At 34.2% G+C, this 20931-nt stretch overlaps 1 protein-coding gene, 1 long non-coding RNA gene and 2 pseudogenes across 3 annotated transcripts; 1 reads left to right on the top strand and 3 right to left on the bottom strand.

The window, feature by feature from the left end:
• Positions 1–1524: 1524 nt before the first annotated feature.
• Positions 1525–6987, bottom strand: LOC120147186 (annotated as a pseudogene).
• A 624-nt stretch (positions 6988–7611) lies between these two features.
• On the bottom strand, positions 7612–14055 carry LOC120147195. Of its 2 annotated transcripts, XR_005518270.1 has the most exons (6): positions 13876–14055; positions 10922–10982; positions 10716–10830; positions 8958–9005; positions 8661–8871; positions 7612–7836 (listed from the first exon to the last, which is right to left on the bottom strand). It is a non-coding gene; the product is annotated as an uncharacterized LOC120147195 (long non-coding RNA). The 2 variants fall into 2 exon arrangements; XR_005518271.1 differs by lacking the exons at positions 7612–7836; positions 8661–8871; positions 8958–9005 and adding an exon at positions 10014–10100.
• Positions 14056–14195: 140 nt separating this feature from the next.
• Positions 14196–15272, bottom strand: LOC120147075. Its single transcript, XM_039160532.1, has 2 exons — positions 15165–15272; positions 14196–14699 (listed from the first exon to the last, which is right to left on the bottom strand). Exon 2 carries the CDS (start codon positions 14697–14699, stop codon positions 14196–14198), a length of 504 nt encoding a protein of 167 aa, XP_039016463.1. The 5' UTR covers positions 15165–15272.
• Positions 15273–18895: 3623 nt separating this feature from the next.
• Positions 18896–20264, top strand: LOC120147137 (annotated as a pseudogene).
• Positions 20265–20931: the final 667 nt, after the last annotated feature.

The raw sequence follows: 20931 nt of genomic DNA, 5'->3' as shown, positions 1-20931 counted from the left end.
TCATAGATCACATGTTAATCTCAAAATTCTTTTAAAAATATTACTTTAAGAGTGTTCATGTATAATTACGATGAATACAATTCGAATAAATCATTGTGAAATACAATCAACATAAAAAATACTCAATAAAAAAGGGTTAGAGGGAAAGGACGCACGGATTTTGAATGAAAATATGGATTTCGAGAAAAAGAGGTGAAGCCATGCATGAGTGGATGAGTGTGTATTTTATAAGTGGAAATGATATTTTTGGATGAAATATGGTTACGTAAATTCAGCCATTCCGAGGTTTTTCTCTAAAGAAAAAGTCTTGGGACTTGGAAATCCGTTTTGATCATACTAATTACATGTTAACATATTTGATCGTGAATTAGTTTTTTCTTTATATATATTCAAAAAATAATATACTCGTCATATTTTATGTTTATTTTCTAGTTCGTCCTTCGCTTTTCGATATTGAACTCCGGTTTAGTGTGTTTATTTCGTTGTAATTGGTTTTTTGAAAATAAATTATATTTTTAAAAAACGTTTTTGTAAAATAATTTCCGTAAAATGAATTACATTTTTCTGAAAAACATTTTATGCAAAATATTTTACAATGTTTGGAATATGTTGTTTAAACATTTTTTTCACTAGTTGATGAGCTTTTTAAAAATTATTTATTACAAATATTATATACAATAAATAATATTATTTATCATAAAATTTAATATCATTATTTTTAAAATATTAAAATAATTTATTTACTTTTATAATCTTATTAATAAAAATATTAATATATTTTATTGAAATAAAAATATTATAAATTATATTAATTATTTATTAAAGTAATAGTATTATATTATATTTTAAAAATATTAATTAGTATATTTTAAATATCTTTACTAAAATATTATTGGATTATTATATTAATATTAAATATATAAATAATATTATTCATTATTAATAATTTAATAATACTATTTCTATTAAATTAATAAATAATATAAATTTATTAATAATTTATTATATATTATTAAAATAAAAATATAATATCTTATATTATTATAATATAATTTATTATTTTATTATAATATTAAATATTAATAAATATATTTTAAATATTTTAATAATTAATATTTTGATTAAAATGATATTCAAATATTTTATTAATATTAAATTCATAAAATAAAATTATTTTGAGTATTTATTCTTTGAAATGAAAATTTGAAAAATAACTTACGGAAAATCAGACCGTAAGTCATTTTCCAAAAAACACAGGAAATTCTGTTGACCAGGAAAATGTTTTACGTTGACCAATCAATTTTTCTCCAATCAACACTGGAAACATTTTACGAAAAACGTTTTATGTAAAACAAACACGAGATTTTGAGAAAAATTAATTTTGTAATTCATTTTACGGCAAACAAACAGACACTTTATGTTGATTATGAGGAGGTTTTAACGAGGCCCCACTTTCTTTCAAAAAAAAAAAAAATCTCATGCCGATGCCAGTGTGGCTTAAACATCTACATGGATGAATAAATGATATTAGAGAAACATTTCATTCAAAGACCATCCAAAACGATATCTATAGCTTCGGAAATATTAGAGGCTAAATTCTCATTAGCAGCAATGATAACAGTACCAGTCTCTCGAACGTCGATCAAGGCTTTCTCGGGACCAACGACGTCTATAATGCCGGCAGCACTTTCAGGTTCAGCATCATCAATGACTTTCTTTACGGTTCCAGTAATGCCCATCTTGGACAGCTCAGTCAGAAGACCTTTCAAATCCGGTGAACCCCAGTGTAACAACGGTCTTTGTTGCTTGGAGTCTGCCGGTTGGAAGCCAGAAAGTAACCGACGTTTTCCCTGGTCCATGAAAAGCTCTCCGTCCAGCCTCGTGATTTTTTCCTGCTTCAACGTTTTCCAGCAGAACTTGGAAGCCAAATCTGTTGCTATATGAATTTCCGTGCTCTCCTTCGAGCTTGGTATACATAATGTTTCATTTTCAGCGTATCGAAAAATCGTGTTTGCTTCTGAAATTTCGATCTTGCACCTCAATTCCTTTGGAATCTGTCTTAAAAGTGAGCACAAAGTGCAGTTCGATAAATAAAAACCCTACACAAGTGGAAGAAACAAATACAATAAAAGTAACATAGATTACCAGAAGTAATTTTGGCTGCAATGCCTTTAGTAAGGGTTGAACTTTCCGCAAACTGCAGGAAGAAAAAAGAAACATTTATGCAATAGTATCTAAATACGAGACAAACTCTCTTTTTCTTTCATTTTTTTCGCAAAAAGAAACAAACAATTTGTAGTAAAAATGCATAAATTCGGTGTCATCAAACGTCAGGCAAGCTAGAGGAATTTGCGAAAAGGATATCCTCACTGATGTTCGAAAAAATACTTCATTTACTTGACAGAGTACAAAATGAAAAAATCAGCATCGATCGAATTCTATTATGCAATACATACATATATATAAACCAAATTTCACACTTTAGTCATTTTCTCCAAGATAGGTTCAGATAGTCTTGCATAGCCTAAAATACGAGAATATTGCCCACTAAATTGCCACTTTGTCAAGTGCAAGCTTCCGTTCAACATATAATTTGAGTTCTCTCATCTCAATCCAAAAGGATCGCGTGAGACGAATATTTTAAAAGGCTTTCCTCGAGCTCAAAGTTCTTTACGCAAACTATTTTTGTGTGCATCCTCTAGAGAGAGAGAGAGAGAGAGAGAGATTACCTTATTCCAGACAGAAAGGAACACTGAAGAACCTTCATTTCCATTGGCTTGAAAGGCAAGAGTGCTAAGTTAGCATCAACACCACCCTGCAAAATTCACATAATTTTTTTCCATCACTCGAAAGCATTCTCTGAAGGTCATATTAAGTTTAGTATCCAGCCATAAACAAATAATAAAGATGTACTGATAAACATAGATGCAAAGAACCACCTCAAGGATAAGTAAAGAGTTTGGATCCGAGCACCAATATCGAAGCAAATGAACAACTGGACCGAGTCTCAAGCTCCAGTGAGGACAGAATACAATACAAGGTTCCTGCCAATTGGTTCTGTGTACATAATGTTAGCATCTTACAGTGATTACGAATATATGATACATGATAACCATTCAAGTCCCTAACCATACAAAACTGGTTAGTAAGTTCTAAAGCCATTTTAATGCTTTATCAATAAGTTTTTGAACGACATCTAATTGATGTGATGAGAAACGGCAATGGGTAGGGAAAAAGCATGGTCATTTGGTAAAAGGTATTATCACCTGTGTCACTGAACATCTTGGTAAGTAATCGAAAACCTCACGGTATTAAGACTTATTTTCTCACCACCCATGAATGCAATGACAAAAAACATGACTCTTTTATTTATAATTTTCTATGGGAAACAAGAAATATAATTTTTAAGCTGATGTTAGAGCAGTTTGGGCAAAATTGTTACACCTTATCACTTACAAAACATAGAAAACCAAGTAATACATACAATTATTGTTGAGTTAACCTCGCACCATGCAATTTGCAAATTTCTTCTACCGTATGAACTTTAAATCTGTTTTAGCATGTGAAATAGGCCAAAAGCTGAGCTGCCTCCACTGCTACATAGTTCTCTCTAATTAAAATCAGTATTTTACAAATTTTAAGAAGTTGGATCCTTTTTTTCGGTTTCTCTCACGAAAAGTTTAAATTATGTTGAAGACTTAAGTATCTGGAACAATAATAGATATAACAGGTTAATATAACAAAGAGAAAACTGCTCAATCAAAAATTAGGTAGTGGGAGGTAAAAGTGTCAACGTAGATAAATAAGGTACGGTCAAAGATCCATTGAATGTGCATGCCACAGGTAACATTTTCTGTTCACAAGCATAACAATCAGCAGGAAACAATGACAGAAACAAAAAGGGCATATCTTACAGTAACTTGATTGAATGAATTGCTGGAAACAAGTGAATTTTCCCCTCTTTTATGAGCTTGACATGTGTAAACAATGGCTCACCAGAAAAAAGCTGTAACACCAACAAAAAGAGGAATAAGAAAAGGTCCTTCATTTATATTGAGACAATAAACCACTGATTAAATGCACCTTCTCTTGTCTCTGCTTGCAGAGCCACTCTGGTATTATATTGGTAAATGCTAATAATTCTTCTGCTATAGAAGATATAATGTATATTGGAACCTGCATGAAAAATGTATAGCATATGACTGCTTGTGGACGCATGACTCAAAGCAAGTATACAAGTTAAAACATTTTTATCTTTTCACCTGTCAGAGAACTGCTCAACCAGAAAGCTTAAGCTATAAGGTCATGGCTTTGAAATAGATTTTGGTCACTAAAATGAGTACCCATACACAAGTCTTGGGTCTTAAAAGTGATGACAAATCCTGCTAAACCAGAAAACTTAAGCTATAGCATGACCAAACCTCACCTTGTAATTATTAGAAAGGTCAAAGGCGAAGGCCACAGTCCCAAGGTAATCATATCAACCACATAGCTAGAGAAATACACCTTGAGTTTTAGTTTGTAGAAATTAGGTATGATGAAGAAACAACAATTTTCACAAAAAATGACTCCAGCTGATAAACAGTGATTCCTCTCTGTTTCTCTCATATCTGTCAGCTATTGTGTCCTTTTGACAGTACAGCTTAGCCTCTAAATGTCTCCAATGTCTGTGTGGATGAGTACCTACATACGCTAATCCAAAGAAAGGAAAAGAAAAATGCAATACCTTTAGAGATGAAGACTCCAACAAGAGTGACATTTGCTCCAAAAGGCATAGAACAATCCCAAGTCGATCGATAGGGACAAGAACCGACCCACCTGCTCTAACAGAATCAAAGGCACAGGTACATATAAAAGCTAGTTTCTCCATTTCCTCTCTACTTTCATCATCCTTGAGCAAGGATGCAGCTATCTCTTCCAAATTGTTGACATCATCGCTACAATCATGATGCATAGATCCAGATCTATCAATCTAAAGAAATATATAGTATTTTCTAAATGAAAGGCACACAAGCAAAAACTAAATTAATATTTTATTACACTCAGCATAATTACCTAACATTTGATGAAGTACAAGTAACTGGATCAAAGCAAGTATCATCATTCTCCATATTTCCTGTGGTATCCAAGATGAGAAATCTGAATATATTATCAAATCATTCCCTCGAAGGCCAAGGAAATCAAAATCCATCACATGTGTTGAAACAAAGATGGAGCTTGAAATATAAGCTATATTTCTTTTCGGACCATTTATTGTCCAATTGCAGGCCCCTATTTCCAAACCAGAGCTGAATGCTTTTATGATCAAAGTTCCATTGTAGCAAACTTCTTCTGCATATTTTAGTGTTTGAACCTTCCTCATGCAATCCTTCACATCAGCTTCACTGTAAAGTAAATCAATTAATGTCCTATATATCAACTTCTACATTCAAGTTGCTGTAAAGGGGAAAATCTGGACAAAATGGATCTTAAATATGCAAAACTGATGGTTATTCTAAAAGCAGTTTTTAGGTTACATATGATCCAAGGAATGATAATTACATGTACAAAGGCATCCAAGCTCCCAGCTCCTCACAATCTTTTCCTGATGCTATTTCTTCAATTCAGAAGGAAGAAATTCAAGATTTTTCCATTTCATCCACTGAGGGAAACAACATCCTCAGTCCATAAAATCGCCTTAATTCCATATGCATTGAAACAAGATCCTCCATCATAAGCTGCCCTATTCTCGCTGTTGCTTCAGTCACATATATCTAACCAAGGTAAAAATCAAAGCACAGAAACAATTGTCAGCTAAGGTTAACAAGCATCACCATTTAATATTCATGTTTTAAAAAATGAAACATTTCCCAAAATCAAGTTACCTTTGCAGAAAAGTCTTTAGATAGAGTAAGAAATGGCAAGCCAAGCATTCCCATAGGACTTGAGATCAAAACAACATCAATGAAGGAAGTGTCCCATAGATGCAAATTTTTTACAGTTTTATACCAAGGCTCTGCACGTACTAAGTCATTTGCATCAAGAGTTTTTTCAATCTTCTGCTTTTTCCTAACACCGAGTCTGAATCCAAAGACTCGTGAACCTCAAACGCAACTGGAACAGGACCGAAAATGGCAAGAGATGAAAGGTCCAAGGGGCAATCAAGTAATATCCTAAACCCGGATACATTCAGCATATGACAAGGTGGGAAATGGAAACCACTTCCTTTACTAAGGCATGTCTGCAAATGCAAAACCTCAATGAATTCCCCTTAATCAGAACAAAAAGCACAAACAACGATATACAAACAGACATGTACGCACACTAGATGCATAAAAGGAAAATTTTCTCAGACACCAAATGAAGTTAAAACTTAACAAACGAACCTACATAGTTGTTGCACATTCATTTAGCTAAAAAAGTTTAAGTACTCTTTCATAGTTACTCTCTACTTGATTTGTTGCTTCCAATAGCAAACAAAAAGTTTCATTGTTAACTAATTAAGATTTCATTTAACAAAAGCTAGAATCAATCAATCAAATGTAAAACTTAATAACTTACTACCAACTTCCTTATATATCATTAAACTTTAAAAATATACTTTTAAATCAGAGAAAACCCATTTGCGAATATTTTCTAAACTTCATCAATGTATAAAATAACAATCCTTTTAAATAATTACCCTTCCAAATTGCAACCAATCCCTACTAACAAGAAAGTGGGAAAGCATGAAACTTACAAACTTCATTGACGAAACGGATAATAAAGCTAAGTTATGATAGAAACCGAAAGCGCAAATTGTTCATGCGCCTCTGTCACTCTCCGTAGTAGACTTGGAGCCAAAATTGTAAATATAATCAACCAAAGTCCTCAACTTTTGACCTTAATTCAACTCAAAAGTTAATTTTGGACAGACATCATAAGCCAAGTACATAACTATAGCTAAAAGCCAAAAATTCTGTCAAACACCTGGTAGACATTATTCGACTAAGCTACTTTTATTAATTAAAAAAATAGTAGAAATTACAAAGGCTACTGCCTGCCCATATACCCCACAAAAGTATTACCATTCAAAAGTAGAAATACAAGAGTTGTTGGGCCAAAACTTCACCTACTTGCCCTTTCAGCTTGTTTTTCTTCCCTCCAATGGAAAACGAGGAAAGTTTCGACATTTGAAAGAGTTAGCATCTTCCATAGAGTAGTGTTTTTCGACCCAATGAATGATCCAATCTAAGAAGAAGCCCAATATCCGCACTCTTGGAAGGATTTCGCTAGTGGAAGTGGTAGAAATTTTATATCGAGAATGGGTCGAGGAAGTTGAGAGAAAAAAAATTAGTTGAATTTATAAGTATTATTTTATCATTTAAATTTTATTTAATTCTTTTAATCGAGTGGAAGAAATGTATTTGTTGAGTTTCTATTTAAATTTAAATTTAATTATTTATAATGTTATGATACTAATTAGTTTAATTTAAATTAACACAAACGACCTTAATGATTAAAGGAATTGTTGTTCCCTCTATGAATTCATGTGTCGGAAACAAAGATTCCTAGGAATCACACTCCTTCAAAGACTCGACATCAGATTCATCATCTAGATAGTCGCGATCATCATCACATATGTCGTGGAAGTGTAGAGAATGCACGTCATAAGAGTGCATCAAATTACAGGGCCTAAACAAATAGTTTCATTAACATATTCTGGTTGCTGCCGCAGTATGTTTTGCTCGGGAAAGCCGACGTGTTCAATGCTGTCGAATTTCTGTACTTCTTCTATGATCAGTCACCCGAAGACATGCAAAGCTTGGGGACAACATTTTTCACCAGTGGGATCGGAGTTGGGAACTTCTTGAACAGCTTTTTGGTGACAATAGTGAGGTGAGAATAAGAGCTGGATTGGTGACAATTTGAATGACTCTTATGAGTTCCTTTTGGTCATATCAACCCTTAATTTAGGGATAACCAACTTTTAGTCCTAAACTTTTTCAAATTTTTAGTCCTCTTGATAATGTGATTCTCTTAGACAGGATTAAAAAAAAATCCAAGTTCAAGGACTAACCAAAAAAGTTCAAGGATTAAGTTAAAAAGCGAAATTCAGGGACTAATAGTTGCTTTTATCCCTAAAATCAATTAAAAAAATGATCTTGATGTAACCCAGACATGTGTAGAACAATTAATGTTTTCCCCCCTATTTCAATAAGAATGGTGTAATTTCCACCTGTTAGCACCTAGGAGGACTTAAAATTCCCATAAATTTGAGTAATTGATCATCATTCATATGTATGTTTATATCCTTTTCTAATAATACATTTCTGCGCCTTAAACAAAAGAACAAACCTCAAGATGTATATATAGAAGTTCAAGATATTCAAATCCTAGAATCTGCAACCTCTCCTCTTATCTCCGGGTTACAATCTCTATTTTACCCCAAACAACGGGTAAACCGGCTGCATATTTGGCCGAATTTTACTGGATTCTTACTAGTTTTGGCCGGTTCTATAATTTTCCGGTTTTAACAACCATGGACATATGATAGAAGTTTTGGATAAATGCAGGAATTTGCAGGCAAGCCAAAGCAAAACAAGACAACGGAGGTCATGAAAGCAATGCATAATACTCTTCATACTAGATGATTTCTCTCCAATAGTACAATAGAATGCAAGTAACCGTTAAGAAGATACCTAGTTGCAAAATCGAGACCTTTGGAATTTTAAGGAATTTCTGATATACAAGATCTTTTCAAGGCAAGCTGTACATAGATACCCCAGGAAAATTACCATTGCCGTGTGCAGCCTAGCTCTGTGCATTTCTCGTATCATCTTTACCATCTTGCAAAGTGCGGTTGTTGGTCTGATCTGATTTTGTCCATTCAGCTAATAGCCGAGGTCTTAACTGCAGAGAACGTGAAATAGCAATATTAACAACAAATTGAAACCAGAAATGGGAACATAATTAATGAGTGCATCATCAGTGCATACCATCTCAACATATTTGAGTTGCTTCAAAACTTCATTTGTTTCCAGCTCCTGATCAAACAAATGCATCAACAAGTTCGATTAGAGGATAAATACAATCATACTAGCAACAATGATAACCTAAAATTGAATATCATATATCAAGAGAAATTTACTTTTTGCTCTTCTGTTTGTAGCCTTTTAATTGCTATCTAAAACTCAATTTATCTTATATGGCTTGAAATAAAATAAATTAAACTGGTATTTTATAATACAACAGCAGAGACAATATATAGGACATCACCTATTTGCAGTTCCTTTTCCAGGGATTCTAGCAATCTGATAAGAAGACGGGATGACAGAAGTGCATGCGGACAATTTGCTATAAAACCTTAAAATGGGACTAACTTCTTGTTTACTACATTGTAGATTGGAGTCGTGTAAATATCTACTGTTAATATTGTATTTAGTCAGTTGTTTCGATGTAGTCTAAGTCTTATCTTATCTGAAGTATATATAGGATTATCTTATATAAAGTAAAGATAAGGATGTGCCTTAGTGCTAGTAAATCTCTATGTACGCAGCCTATAAATAGGCTGCTTTCTATACGATTTCAAATAAGAAAATTAAGAGAATAAATCAGAAGTCTCTTTACCAAAATACCTACTTTCCACATACATGAATTGCATGTTTTGTTTTGGACAGATTAAGGGACAATAACCAAGATTCTTTCCACTTCTATGGATGGCATGGCCTAAATTTGAGTCTCCAATCAGCATCTATGAAAAACACTTGCAGTGATTAATTACAAGTTGATGACACGTTAAATATGATCCACCTTTAATTTTGAGCTTCCAAATGAAACATATTGACATGAGACATGGCCTGTTCTTCAGTTTGAGAATAACAAAATTAAAATTCTAAATGATGACTGATCCAAGAAGAGATTCCCTAGTAATACAAAATTCCAAATTCCAAGTTAATTTATTCAAAAACCGAAGAACATAACCTGATGCTGAAGGTTGAAATCTGAAAATAACATAGAAAAAAAAAATTAAAGTTGTTAAAGGGTTACCACCTGGGTACAGAACAATCACATGCAATGGATCCCATTGGAAAGAGCAGAAGCACTCCCAATTATCAGTTTGAACTTCAAAAAGTGGAGCCCTATAAAATCATCAGCTTTAAAAAATTAAGCATTGTTCATGAGAAACACAAAACCAAAACTACAAAATATGTGCATGTTAAGTCCCTAGCAACCAGTAACAAAGCTCTATGACCATCTAAGCAATGCCTAGTACTTAAGTCGGAACTGAATTCCTCGAGTTCTTGAGGACAATGAAATCATCTTTATCCTCAATATACGCTGATAATAGAAGATATGATGTACTTCCATCTCATCAATTTTCAATTTTTTACTACACGAAAGTGTTATCTTCTAATCATTAACAAAAGATAATGAAAAAGGGGGTGATATGTTACATGTATCGGGGTTTAAATTCTAAGGTTACTTAACCACTTACTAGAGGATATCCTATACCAATATTCATCATAATTTATTAATTTAATATATTTACTTAAGGATATGATTACCCAAGGTCAACATTGAGTTTTAGACATAACGGATTGATCACTTCAAGTTTCAACAATAATTCATCTAAGTCGATCAGAAGAGAACTGGTAACTATTCCCTAGACAAACGTTATAAATTTTAGCAAATACCAACTTGTGCCAACATAAATAACAACAAGAAAGTAAAATATCAATGCAAGCATGCTATACCTGCGCCATTTTCCACAGATGGTTCCATTATTGCCGCCCTCGCCTTCTACCAACCCTCTACATTGAAGCCAATTCCTATTAAGCTCAATTTATTTAACTTGTAGCAATTCAGTTCCTATGAATAAAATGAGTCAATTTTCCTCAAACGAATAGTCACATATCTGCAAAATGGAAATGCAAACCGAAAAAGAAAATTGAAGCCTTACATGGAAATCTGTATATTCTGAAGGAACCAAATTTAGTGGCTCACCAATTGTATCAACATCACTGCATCATAATACAAACTAGTTATGAAACAACAACACTTGTGAAGCAAGAATCATATGATAGCATTTAACCTTTCTATCTTTTATGGTTTCTAATGAGAAACGAAGTAAACTAAATGAAATTAATATATAAGGAAAAGTAACATGAAAACAAAAGAAAGATTGCTATCAGCAAAGGTAAATAATTAAACATTGGCTTGTCACTAATCAATCAATCACTTGATTAGCCTATAGGCAACCAATGCTGAATCAAAATCCGTATCGTAGGAAATGTGGAATTGAATGCATTATTTAATCTAGCATTCACAATAGTAACACCCCCACACAAAACTCCATTTCCCTTCTTTCAAAACACCCCTACAGTTAATCCTTTCCATTTGACTCACCTACAGTTCGCTGATGACCTTATTCTGTTCTGCCATGACTCTCTTACTAATATCCAGAACATCAGGATTTTCAGTTTAATGACAGGGTTGCACTTAAACCTTTCTAAGAGTAAACTGTTTGGTATAAATGTTGAAGCTGCTACTTTAAATGAATGGGCGAATGATATTGGCTGCTTAGTGGGCTGTTTTCCTATGGAATATCTTGGCTTTCCTATAGGAGCAAAGAAAAATTCTGAAGTACTTTGGGAGCGGTTTTACAGAATTTTAACAGTAAGTTAGCTGGTTGGAAGGCTTCTTCACTGTCAATGGCGGGCAGATTGGTGCTTATAAAATCGGTATTATCTTCATTACCGATTTTTTTCTTATCCATTTTTAAAATGCCGCTCAAAGTAAGGCAAAAAGTTAATACATTGATGGCCAACTTTCTTTGGAGGGAAAGCTCAAACAAAAATCGTATGCACTGGGTTAGCTGGCAGGCAGTTTGTAAACCTTTGGAGGATGGTGGCTTGGGAATTTTGAATTTGAATATCACAATAGGGCTTTGTTGAGAAATGGGTGTGGAAATTTGCAAATGAGAAAGAATCACTTTGGAAAAGGATGATATGCAGCAAACACAATGCTAGTACTTTATCCATGTCAATTACCAAAGTTGTATCGACAAAAGACTCTTGGTTTTGGAAAGGAATTGTGAACAATTATTTGAAAAATGATGACATTGGAGGATGTTTGAGGTCTCATACTAGGACTCAATTGGGAAATGGCAAGTCTATTTCGTTTTGGAATGATGTTTGGGTCAATGACTTACCCTTGAAGACTCAATTTCCCAGGATATTTGCATTATCAAATAACAAAGGGGTAAGGTGGCAGATTTTGGTTGCTTTGATGTAAATGGATGGGTTGTGGATGTTCCAACTAGAAGAAACTTATGTGATTGGGAATTGAACCAATGGGTCGAGCTAATGGAAAACACTAAATTGTTTTAATTTATCTGATTCAATGGAGGATTTTCTTTCTTGATCTGGGAAGGGGGACGATCTGTTCTCGGTGAAATCCTGCAATTGGCTTTATCAAATAGTCAAGGAGATTGTTTTTCTTGGAAAAGGTGGGTTTGGTCGGTTTGGCTCCTCCTAGAGTAGAAACCTTCCTTTGGCAAATCATACACAAGAAATTGGCTGTCAAAATGGAGCTGAAAAAGGGGGTTCCTATGGAAGACGTACTATGTCCACTTTGTAAAAAGAATGAAGAAACAGTCCAACATCTTTTTTTCTCATGTTCAGTTGCAGGGGATCTTTGGAACAAATTTTTAAAGATTTGGGACATCTATACAGACAAGTTTGTGTTAAGTTCATGGTCTGATTTAAAGAAAAACTCGCACATATGGAAATTCATCCCGGGAGTAGTTCTTTGGTCTATTTGGAAAGCAAGGAATTCAATTGTGTTTGATAATTCTAGCCTTTATATAACCTCTCTCTTTTTCCTAATAAATTTAGGTTGGCTAAATGGTTTCTAGCTAAGTTTCCCATATTCAAATACAAGTTGATTTGTTGGTAGGGGACCCCTCTCTGCAGACAGGTTTGGTTATCAGAAAATTCACAGAAGTTTGATACAAAGTTGGTATCCTTCCCCAACAGATTTTTATAAATTTAATTTGATGGGGCTGTCAAGTTTTGATGGGTAGGCTGGAGGAATTGGAGGTATTTTGAGAGATTGTAATAGTATCATTTTATTGACTTTCTCTGTTAGTATTGGTCCAGGCCCTCCTCCGTTGGCTGAGCTAAAAGCTATAAGAAAGGTTTAGACATTTTCTATAATCAGATTGGGCTGTAAAGGGAAGACTGATCTTAGAAAGTGACTGCAAATCTGCAGTAGACTGGATTTGTTGCCTAATTTTGTTCCTAGTTTCTTCAGTTCCCTTGTTTTGGATATTTGTCCTTAGTTCAAGAGAGAGGGCGGTTATTATTGGATGGATTCCTAGGGGATGTAATTGGGAAGCAGATAAATTAGCTAAGGATGGGATCGGTTGATTGTAAGGGTATTTGTATAGGGTGCTTAAGGATTATAGTTTTATTCTGATGCCCTAAATGTATTGGTGTATTTTATTGTAATAGTTCTCTATTCAATAAATGAGGTACTCTTTCCTCCTTCCGCTAGTTACTCTTTCCTAGAGTTAACTAAGAGGGAGGTTTTTAATGAGGCCTATTATCCAATAAAAAAACACCCCTACACAGCCAAACTTCATTTAGTGCTTAAGGTATCCAACTCCGAATTTCCCTAACAAATGAATCAGATAATTTAATCTTGGGGTAATATACAAGATCATGCATAAATATTAATCATAATCAAGGTCAGGAACATAACCCAGCAATATTTTGATGTTACCCGAGACTTTTTTCCCCCAAAAACTCATACTTGCGTGGAAATCAAAGCGCTTATGATTTGGCATAGAAAACCTCAAAACATATCATTCTAAAGAGAATTAATATAAAAATAATAGTTTATGGAACATACTTATCAGTTGGACCAGACCAGTCAGGAACTTCTGCTGATACCCTTTCCAATCCGTACGCTGGTTCTATAAGGTTCAGTCTCTCAACATTAATTCTATTGGACTGAAATCCCCTTCAGGTGATACATCTCTGCATCTACCCATTCCACCAGTGATACTTGAAGCCTTGCTTGCAGTTGCCTCCTTGAATTATTCGCTTATTTTTCATACACAAAGTACAACCCCAGTCAATCGGTAGTTTCTTTATCCGGGAGTGCAGCAATGTATGTGGAATGCTTCTTCACCTATCACATATTAGCATCTTTTGAACAGTTCTGAACGGCTACAAGCTTTGCACACAACCTGGAACTACTACTACCACACCAGTAGTCCTTGTTTCCTTGTTGATGCAAGTTTTATGTACATCATCAGAACTGTGGTCATACACACCAGAACTTCCATTAGCAAATTCACACTTTGAAATGTGAGGCCCTCTACTGCAATCAAGAGTTTCCAGGGGATCACTAACAGTTTGCAGCTTCACGTTCATCTCGAGAAATTCCCTTCTGCTCCATGATTGCCTCGAAAGAGTATCGGAACTGGCAACATAAAGACAATCTCCGCTTCTCCTAGAATTCACCGGCTCCTGTGCACAAAAGTTGGCAACAGCACTACCACTGCTGCTGTTTCCACGCCATTTCTTCCTCCTACTGTAAACTAAAGTCGGCATAGGACTTTCAAACATTAAACTGACATATGACTGCGAGACCAGTTTATGGTAAGGGAAGGCATGAATCCTCGGCCTCTTTACATCCACTCTGTGAAGTGTTATGCATTTAGGAAACATCTGCAAAGTTTTATTACCAGGCATCCAATCACATAAAGAAATCTTGTTGCCTCCACTCAAACACATAAAAAAGGCCGTGTTTCCATTGAACAAGAAATTGAAGCCTCTATCTGGATTCTGATTTCAAATGATATATTTCAAAAAAAAACAACATCTGGGTTTTCCTCTAGAACTCCCAAAATTACTTTCAATGAAAAAGGAAAAACAAAAAACTCCCTTTTTGTTGCAATTATAAACTTGGGTTTCAGTGCATCAACCTTGTGGTTATCAACTATTTCTTCTATTCCTACAAGATCATTCAACAAACTAGTTCAATATACGCCATAAACAAAACATTCCCAATTGTCACGAAAATAAATATATCATGAGATTTTGGTATACCCTTTTGCAAGAAACACAAAGAAATCATAGCAGGCAGCTTTACCACGAAACATAAAGAGCTGAAGAGAATTCAAGGGATCAAACCTGGAACAAATTCCCAATGTTGCAATCGAAGTGTTGAGGCAGAGGGCAGGGGTTTTGGTGTTGTTGAGTGCCCGGGTGCCTGCCTGGTTGGCTCAACGGTGGGAAAGTCTATTACTGGGCTTAAAGTTGGCTTTTTCTACAATGTCCAACTAGTGTTCTCAGCCTTCTAATTATGAGTTTTGCACTTATTTTTCTCTTGGAAAGGTTCAGTTCAATTTTAATTTTAATTTTAATTTTAATAATAAATACAATATATTTGTTTGAATAAATTATTAGTTATATAAATATTGATAAGTTGAATTACAAATATTTTTAAATAATAAAATATCTATTTGAGTTAAAATGTAATTTGATCTATCAAACTCTTTTATTAGTAATGAAGTCAAGCTGATATTGATCTGCTGGAGAGTAATGCAGAGATATGTGGCCACGGTCATAACATAAACCTAATATAAAAGTCCTTTAATTTCATAGTATACTTAACATATATGCAATTTAAAATGATGTGAGATGTAAAACGATATTTTCGGGTCAGATTAAAAGAAATAGATTGCGTAATAAGAACTAAGAGATTAAAAAACATCAAGTCGAAGTCTATAGTCAATAGCCAATGGATCAACGAATCGACTAAACAAGTCGGGTCAATGAGTTAGTCAACGGGTTAAATTCTATTCAAGTTGATTCGGTCTAGCTTGATTCATCATATTAGTCTGTTCTTGGTGCAGCTTGATCACGCTTAAGAATTGCGCTTAAGACTATGGAGGTCCAACATATATTGATAGGCTGCTGATATAAGGTTGGAATAATTAGGTCGGTTGACTGACCCATATGATTTGGAGTATCTTCATTAGTTACGATTAACAAAGGCTATCGACGATTACAACGATAATTACTCTAATGAAGTTTTCAGTCAAAACTTCATTTAACTGTCATACTAATAAGGATCAGATCAAATTCAGAACACGTCTTTGATATATCGAAATCAACAATTTTGGCCATGAGATTCTTAAATTTATATGTTAGATATTGATATTTTTCAAATGTTTAAATATAGTCTTTTAAATATATATATATATATATATATATATATATATATATATATATATATATTAAGTGATTGAATACAACGCTCATACATGTGTGTTGTTGTTGCCAAGCTTGTGCTCGTGTAAATACATATCTATGACGTGTATTGTGTATATTCCTTTTCTGGACAAAATTCGTATAATTTTTTTTTATATTTTGACATACTATTTTTTCTTATTTTCATTTTGGCCCTTACTAATGCAACTTTTAAAAAATTTGATTATTTTCTTATCACGTAAGTAAAGACACGTCTAACAATACATCTTTACCTAAAGATATGTCAATCTGAGAATCAATCTAAAACAAATGATAATTCGGTAACCAATTCTTTAAGGTGACATTTAAGTAAAAGAATCTAAATAATACGAATAATTTCTCTCATATTCTCTTATTACTCTCTTGTAACAAGATAATTAGGCATAATTTCTTCTGATTTCTCTATCCGGATTTATTAATGAAAGCTCATTATGATTTATTTACTAATTTTCTTTTGCCTTTGTAATGAAACTAAGGTGTTGTTTGATTTTGCAGAGGTAAAATGTCTGCAGTATGCGGACCACGTCTGCAAGCATCTGCAGCAGAAAATGTGGACTAGAAGTCTACAGTCTGTAAGAAAAAGACTGTTTATTTTTTAACGTCTGCAGACTGTTAAAATAAACTGAAATATAAAATAAACTGATTTTTTAAACTTAAAAGAGTTTTACAATACTAAAATTTAATAATTTTAGTTTACAATACTGAAATTTAAATAATTCATACAACTACAATAATAATTTTTTTAAAATAAATCAATCCATATTTTGCATTAATTGCTCAGCAATTTCATCTCATAGCTGAATCAATCGGGGGGTTTTTTAGGCGAAGTTTTTTTTAATGTTCTTTGAAGAGGTTGGAAGAGTTTTGAAGACACAAGACTACGTCTGCGCCAAGAAGAGGACGCGTAGACGATTTCAGAGCTACTGTCCTCTAAAAATCAAACGGTTTGCATTTTACGAAATGATAATGCTACTATAAATCAAATAAAAATTTAAGAGATATGCTTTTATTTTAGGAAATTTTTTATATTGGGTTAAAATATCTACAGGCTACTACTATTTGCATCGTCCATATCGTACACTACATCATCAACCTCAATTTAGATGAATTCACATCAGTTTGCATTTTTTGTGTTTTCACGCGAGGCAAAGCCTTATCTTGCACATTTTACAACACCCAAATAGTTTGTATATAAATATATTTCACACTTGATGTTCCACAAATACGGAATATAAACTTTCTATTTTCATTCACATAGTACCTTACTTTAACACTGATTTTTTATTTATCACTAAATTATTTTGAGTATATGATATACCGTTGTCTCATAAAATAAAATATAAAACCATAATTTTATGATTCAAATCTTCATCTTTCTCATTGAAAATATGTCTCGAAGCTTCCAAAAATCTGTTTTTGTAGCAATTTTTTTTTTCAAAATAAAATTGCATAAAATCAAAAAAATCTAAATTGTGAAAAAATATATATATATGTCAATCACAATGGACAATGGTGTGGATCTGTGATAAGTGCAGGGACTGATAATGATATTACACCTTTTTATATCGAGGAAAACATAAGACTTGACAAGAGTAGATATTCAAACTCCCAAAATAGGCTTATTGTTAAGCCCTCGTCTCATCTCAACAGCAAAGCTTGCATGTCGGATTCGACAGCTCTAAGAAACTTCAGGCTTTTGTTCTTCTGTCATAACCAACAGTTTCTATATTTAGTAAAAGGAAATCCAATGATTCCAACTATTACACAACAAATTTCTCATTTTTATTACATCCATTGTACATTCAGCCATTTGTGTCTTTGATTACATCCCTCCACCTCCTCCTTAAAAGGGTATTTTCTTCCATTGATTTCCTCATTTCTTTTTCATTTGGCCTTCAAAAGTAAGTTTGGATTTTCATTTTCATAGAAATTTCATTGTTTTTCTTACATTTTTTATGTTTTTTTTTTATGATTCACAGGTACATCAAACAATTAAGATAATATCTCGGATCGAAGTTTTATCGAATCCTGAAAGGTTCATAAAGTGAGAATTATAGTACCATAAAGTGACATTTATTTACGAACTTGGAAAGATTCTTATTTTTGTGAATTCGTTAAAATTCTCGACAGAGACGAAAGATAAAACCCGTTGAAGAATAATATTTGAGTTGCATGATGTTACTCTCGACCTGTGAGTCTTTCATCTTTATAATTCATTGTTCTTGAATCTTTGAATGATTGTTTATAACTCGAAAAATGGAAGAAAAAGAGAGTTGAACTTGTTGTGTTTGTTGGTTAATTTGGTGCATTCCAGGAGTTTGAATCATTGCCTAACTTCCTCATTTTGTGCTTCAGAAAGCATTAAGAAAGGAGTAGGGGATGCAGAAAGATGTCCTTGCACGCTGAGAACACTTTATCCAAACTCTATAAGCATGGATCCGGATTGAAACTATCGTTATTCGTTCTCGATGAGGTTGGACGCACAACAAACAGCGCGGTCTTGCTCGGTGTCCAAGTTCTTAACAGGTCAGAAAACAACATTGCCGTCGTGTTGGATTTCATTGTTGAAGACGGTTGAGTTTCTTGCTAGAGTGTATGCATATATATTATCACTGCAGGAGACACTACATTTTTGGACTTTGTTAGGATTAAAAATTTTATAGAATGGAGAGTAAAGGGAAGGTGTTGATGCAAAAATACGAATTCGGAAAGTTGTTAGGACAAGGAAACTTTGGCAAAGTTTACTATGCGAAGCACATCGAAACCGGTCAGAGTGTGGCGATTAAGGTCATCAAGAAAGAGAAGGTTCAGAAAGTAGGCATGATAGATCAAACCAAGACGGAGATATCGAGTATGAGCCTCGTTAAGCACCCGAACATCTTGGAACTTTACGAGGTCCTGGCTAGCAAAAACAAGATTTACTTCGTTATTGAGTATGCCAATGGTGGTGAGCTCTTCAACAAGGTAGCGAATGGGAAGCTGAGAGAAGACATTGCAAGGAAGTATTTCCAACAGCTGATCAGTGCAGTCGACTTTTGCCACAGCAGAGGCGTTTATCATCGGGATTTGAAACCCGAGAACCTACTCCTCGACGAGAATGGAACACTTAAGGTGTCGGATTTCGGTTTGAGTGCACTTGCTGTGAATAAGCATCCAGATGGATTGCTCCACACAACTTGTGGAACCCCAGCCTATGTAGCTCCTGAAGTTATAAACCAGAAAGGCTACGAGGGGCGAAAGCCGATATCTGGTCTTGCGGGGTGATCCTCTTTGTTCTACTGGCTGGTATCTTCCATTTCGTGATTCGAATCTGTTAGGAATGTATAAGAAATAAGCACGGCAGATTACAAGTTTCCTAGTTGGTTTTCACCTGATGTAACCAAGCTGCTATCGAAGATCCTCAATCCTAATCCGAAATCTCGGATTTCAATCGCGAAACTAATGACAAAACGTTGGTTCAAAAAGGGGTTTAAATCAAACTCACTTCGGAAAACATCCAAACAGGATTTTCCCTGTGCCGATACCAATGTGGTTTTCCGATCTGAGGCTAACACTGCAGCACTTGAAACAAAGAATCACAAGTATGACCTTCCTAAGTTGAATGCTTTTGACATCATTTCGTTCTCGAGCGGATTGGATTTGTCTGGATTGTTTACAGAAACGAACGAGGAGAATAAGAAGAAGGAAGTTCACTTCACTTCTGTGCACAGTGCCTCTGCCATCACATCCAAACTAAAGGACACTGCTCAGCAATTGAAGTTCAAAATCAAGAAGGAAGATGGAGGGCTTTTGAAAATCAAAAAATCAAGCAGGGGTCGGAAAGGTGCATTGGTTATAGACACGGAGATATTCGAGGTCACCCCTTCTTTCCATCTAGTGGAGATGAAGAAGTCCGGTGGTGATTCATTGGAGTATAAGAGTATGTTGCAGGAGGAGGTTAGACCAGCTCTCAAGGACATTGTTTGGTCTTGGCAATAACTAGTCATCATAGTAGCCTTTGTGTCGATGTTTCTCGAGTTTATTTACATGATTCAACCTCAAAGGAAGTTTGGATGTTTAGTTTCCCATATGAATGTTTGAAGCTTCAAAAGGTTATTGGTTCTGCACTTCAATGTCTGAAAAACAATTTGTTTTTCTTCTCTTGTTTAGTTTGGTTCAAATGTGGACCTATTATTCAATGTAATTGAATATTAATATATGACAAAGTTTCCCATACACTGTTAATGGAATTGAAAAACTGCACAAACAGAAGTGAATGGACATGTGACATAAAATAAGTATATAAAAATCGAGCAAGGGTCGGAAAGGCACATCGGCTATCGACGCGGAGATACTCGAGTTCACCTCATCTTTCTATCTAATGGAGATGAAGAAGTCTTGTGGTGACACATTGGAGTGTAAGATAGTGTTGCAGGAGGACGTTAGACCTGCAGCTCTCAAGGACGTTGTTTGTTCTCGGAATAACTATTCGACATAATCGCCTTCGTGCCGGAGTTTCTCGAGTTTGTTTCCCTTAATTCGATCTGAAAGGAAGTTTGGGTGTTCAGTTACCTACATGAATCTGCAAAGCTTCAAAAATCTTTAGGTTCTAGGTTTTACAGCTCAATGTCTGAAAAAGATCGTGTTCTTTTTTTTTTCTTATTTG

Source organism: Hibiscus syriacus, unplaced genomic scaffold (assembly GCF_006381635.1).
Source record: "Hibiscus syriacus cultivar Baekdansim isolate YM2019G1 unplaced genomic scaffold, ASM638163v2 tig00110933_pilon, whole genome shotgun sequence".
NCBI lineage: Eukaryota > Viridiplantae > Streptophyta > Magnoliopsida > Malvales > Malvaceae > Hibiscus > Hibiscus syriacus.
Note: the sequence above shows the minus strand (reverse complement) of the source record. Positions and strands in the feature narration are given on the sequence as shown.

Excerpts from the sequence above, each read along its gene's own strand:
- LOC120147075 (XM_039160532.1), bottom strand. The coding sequence starts at position 14,699 with ATGTTTCCTAAATGCATAACACTTCACAGAGTGGATGTAAAGAGGCCG.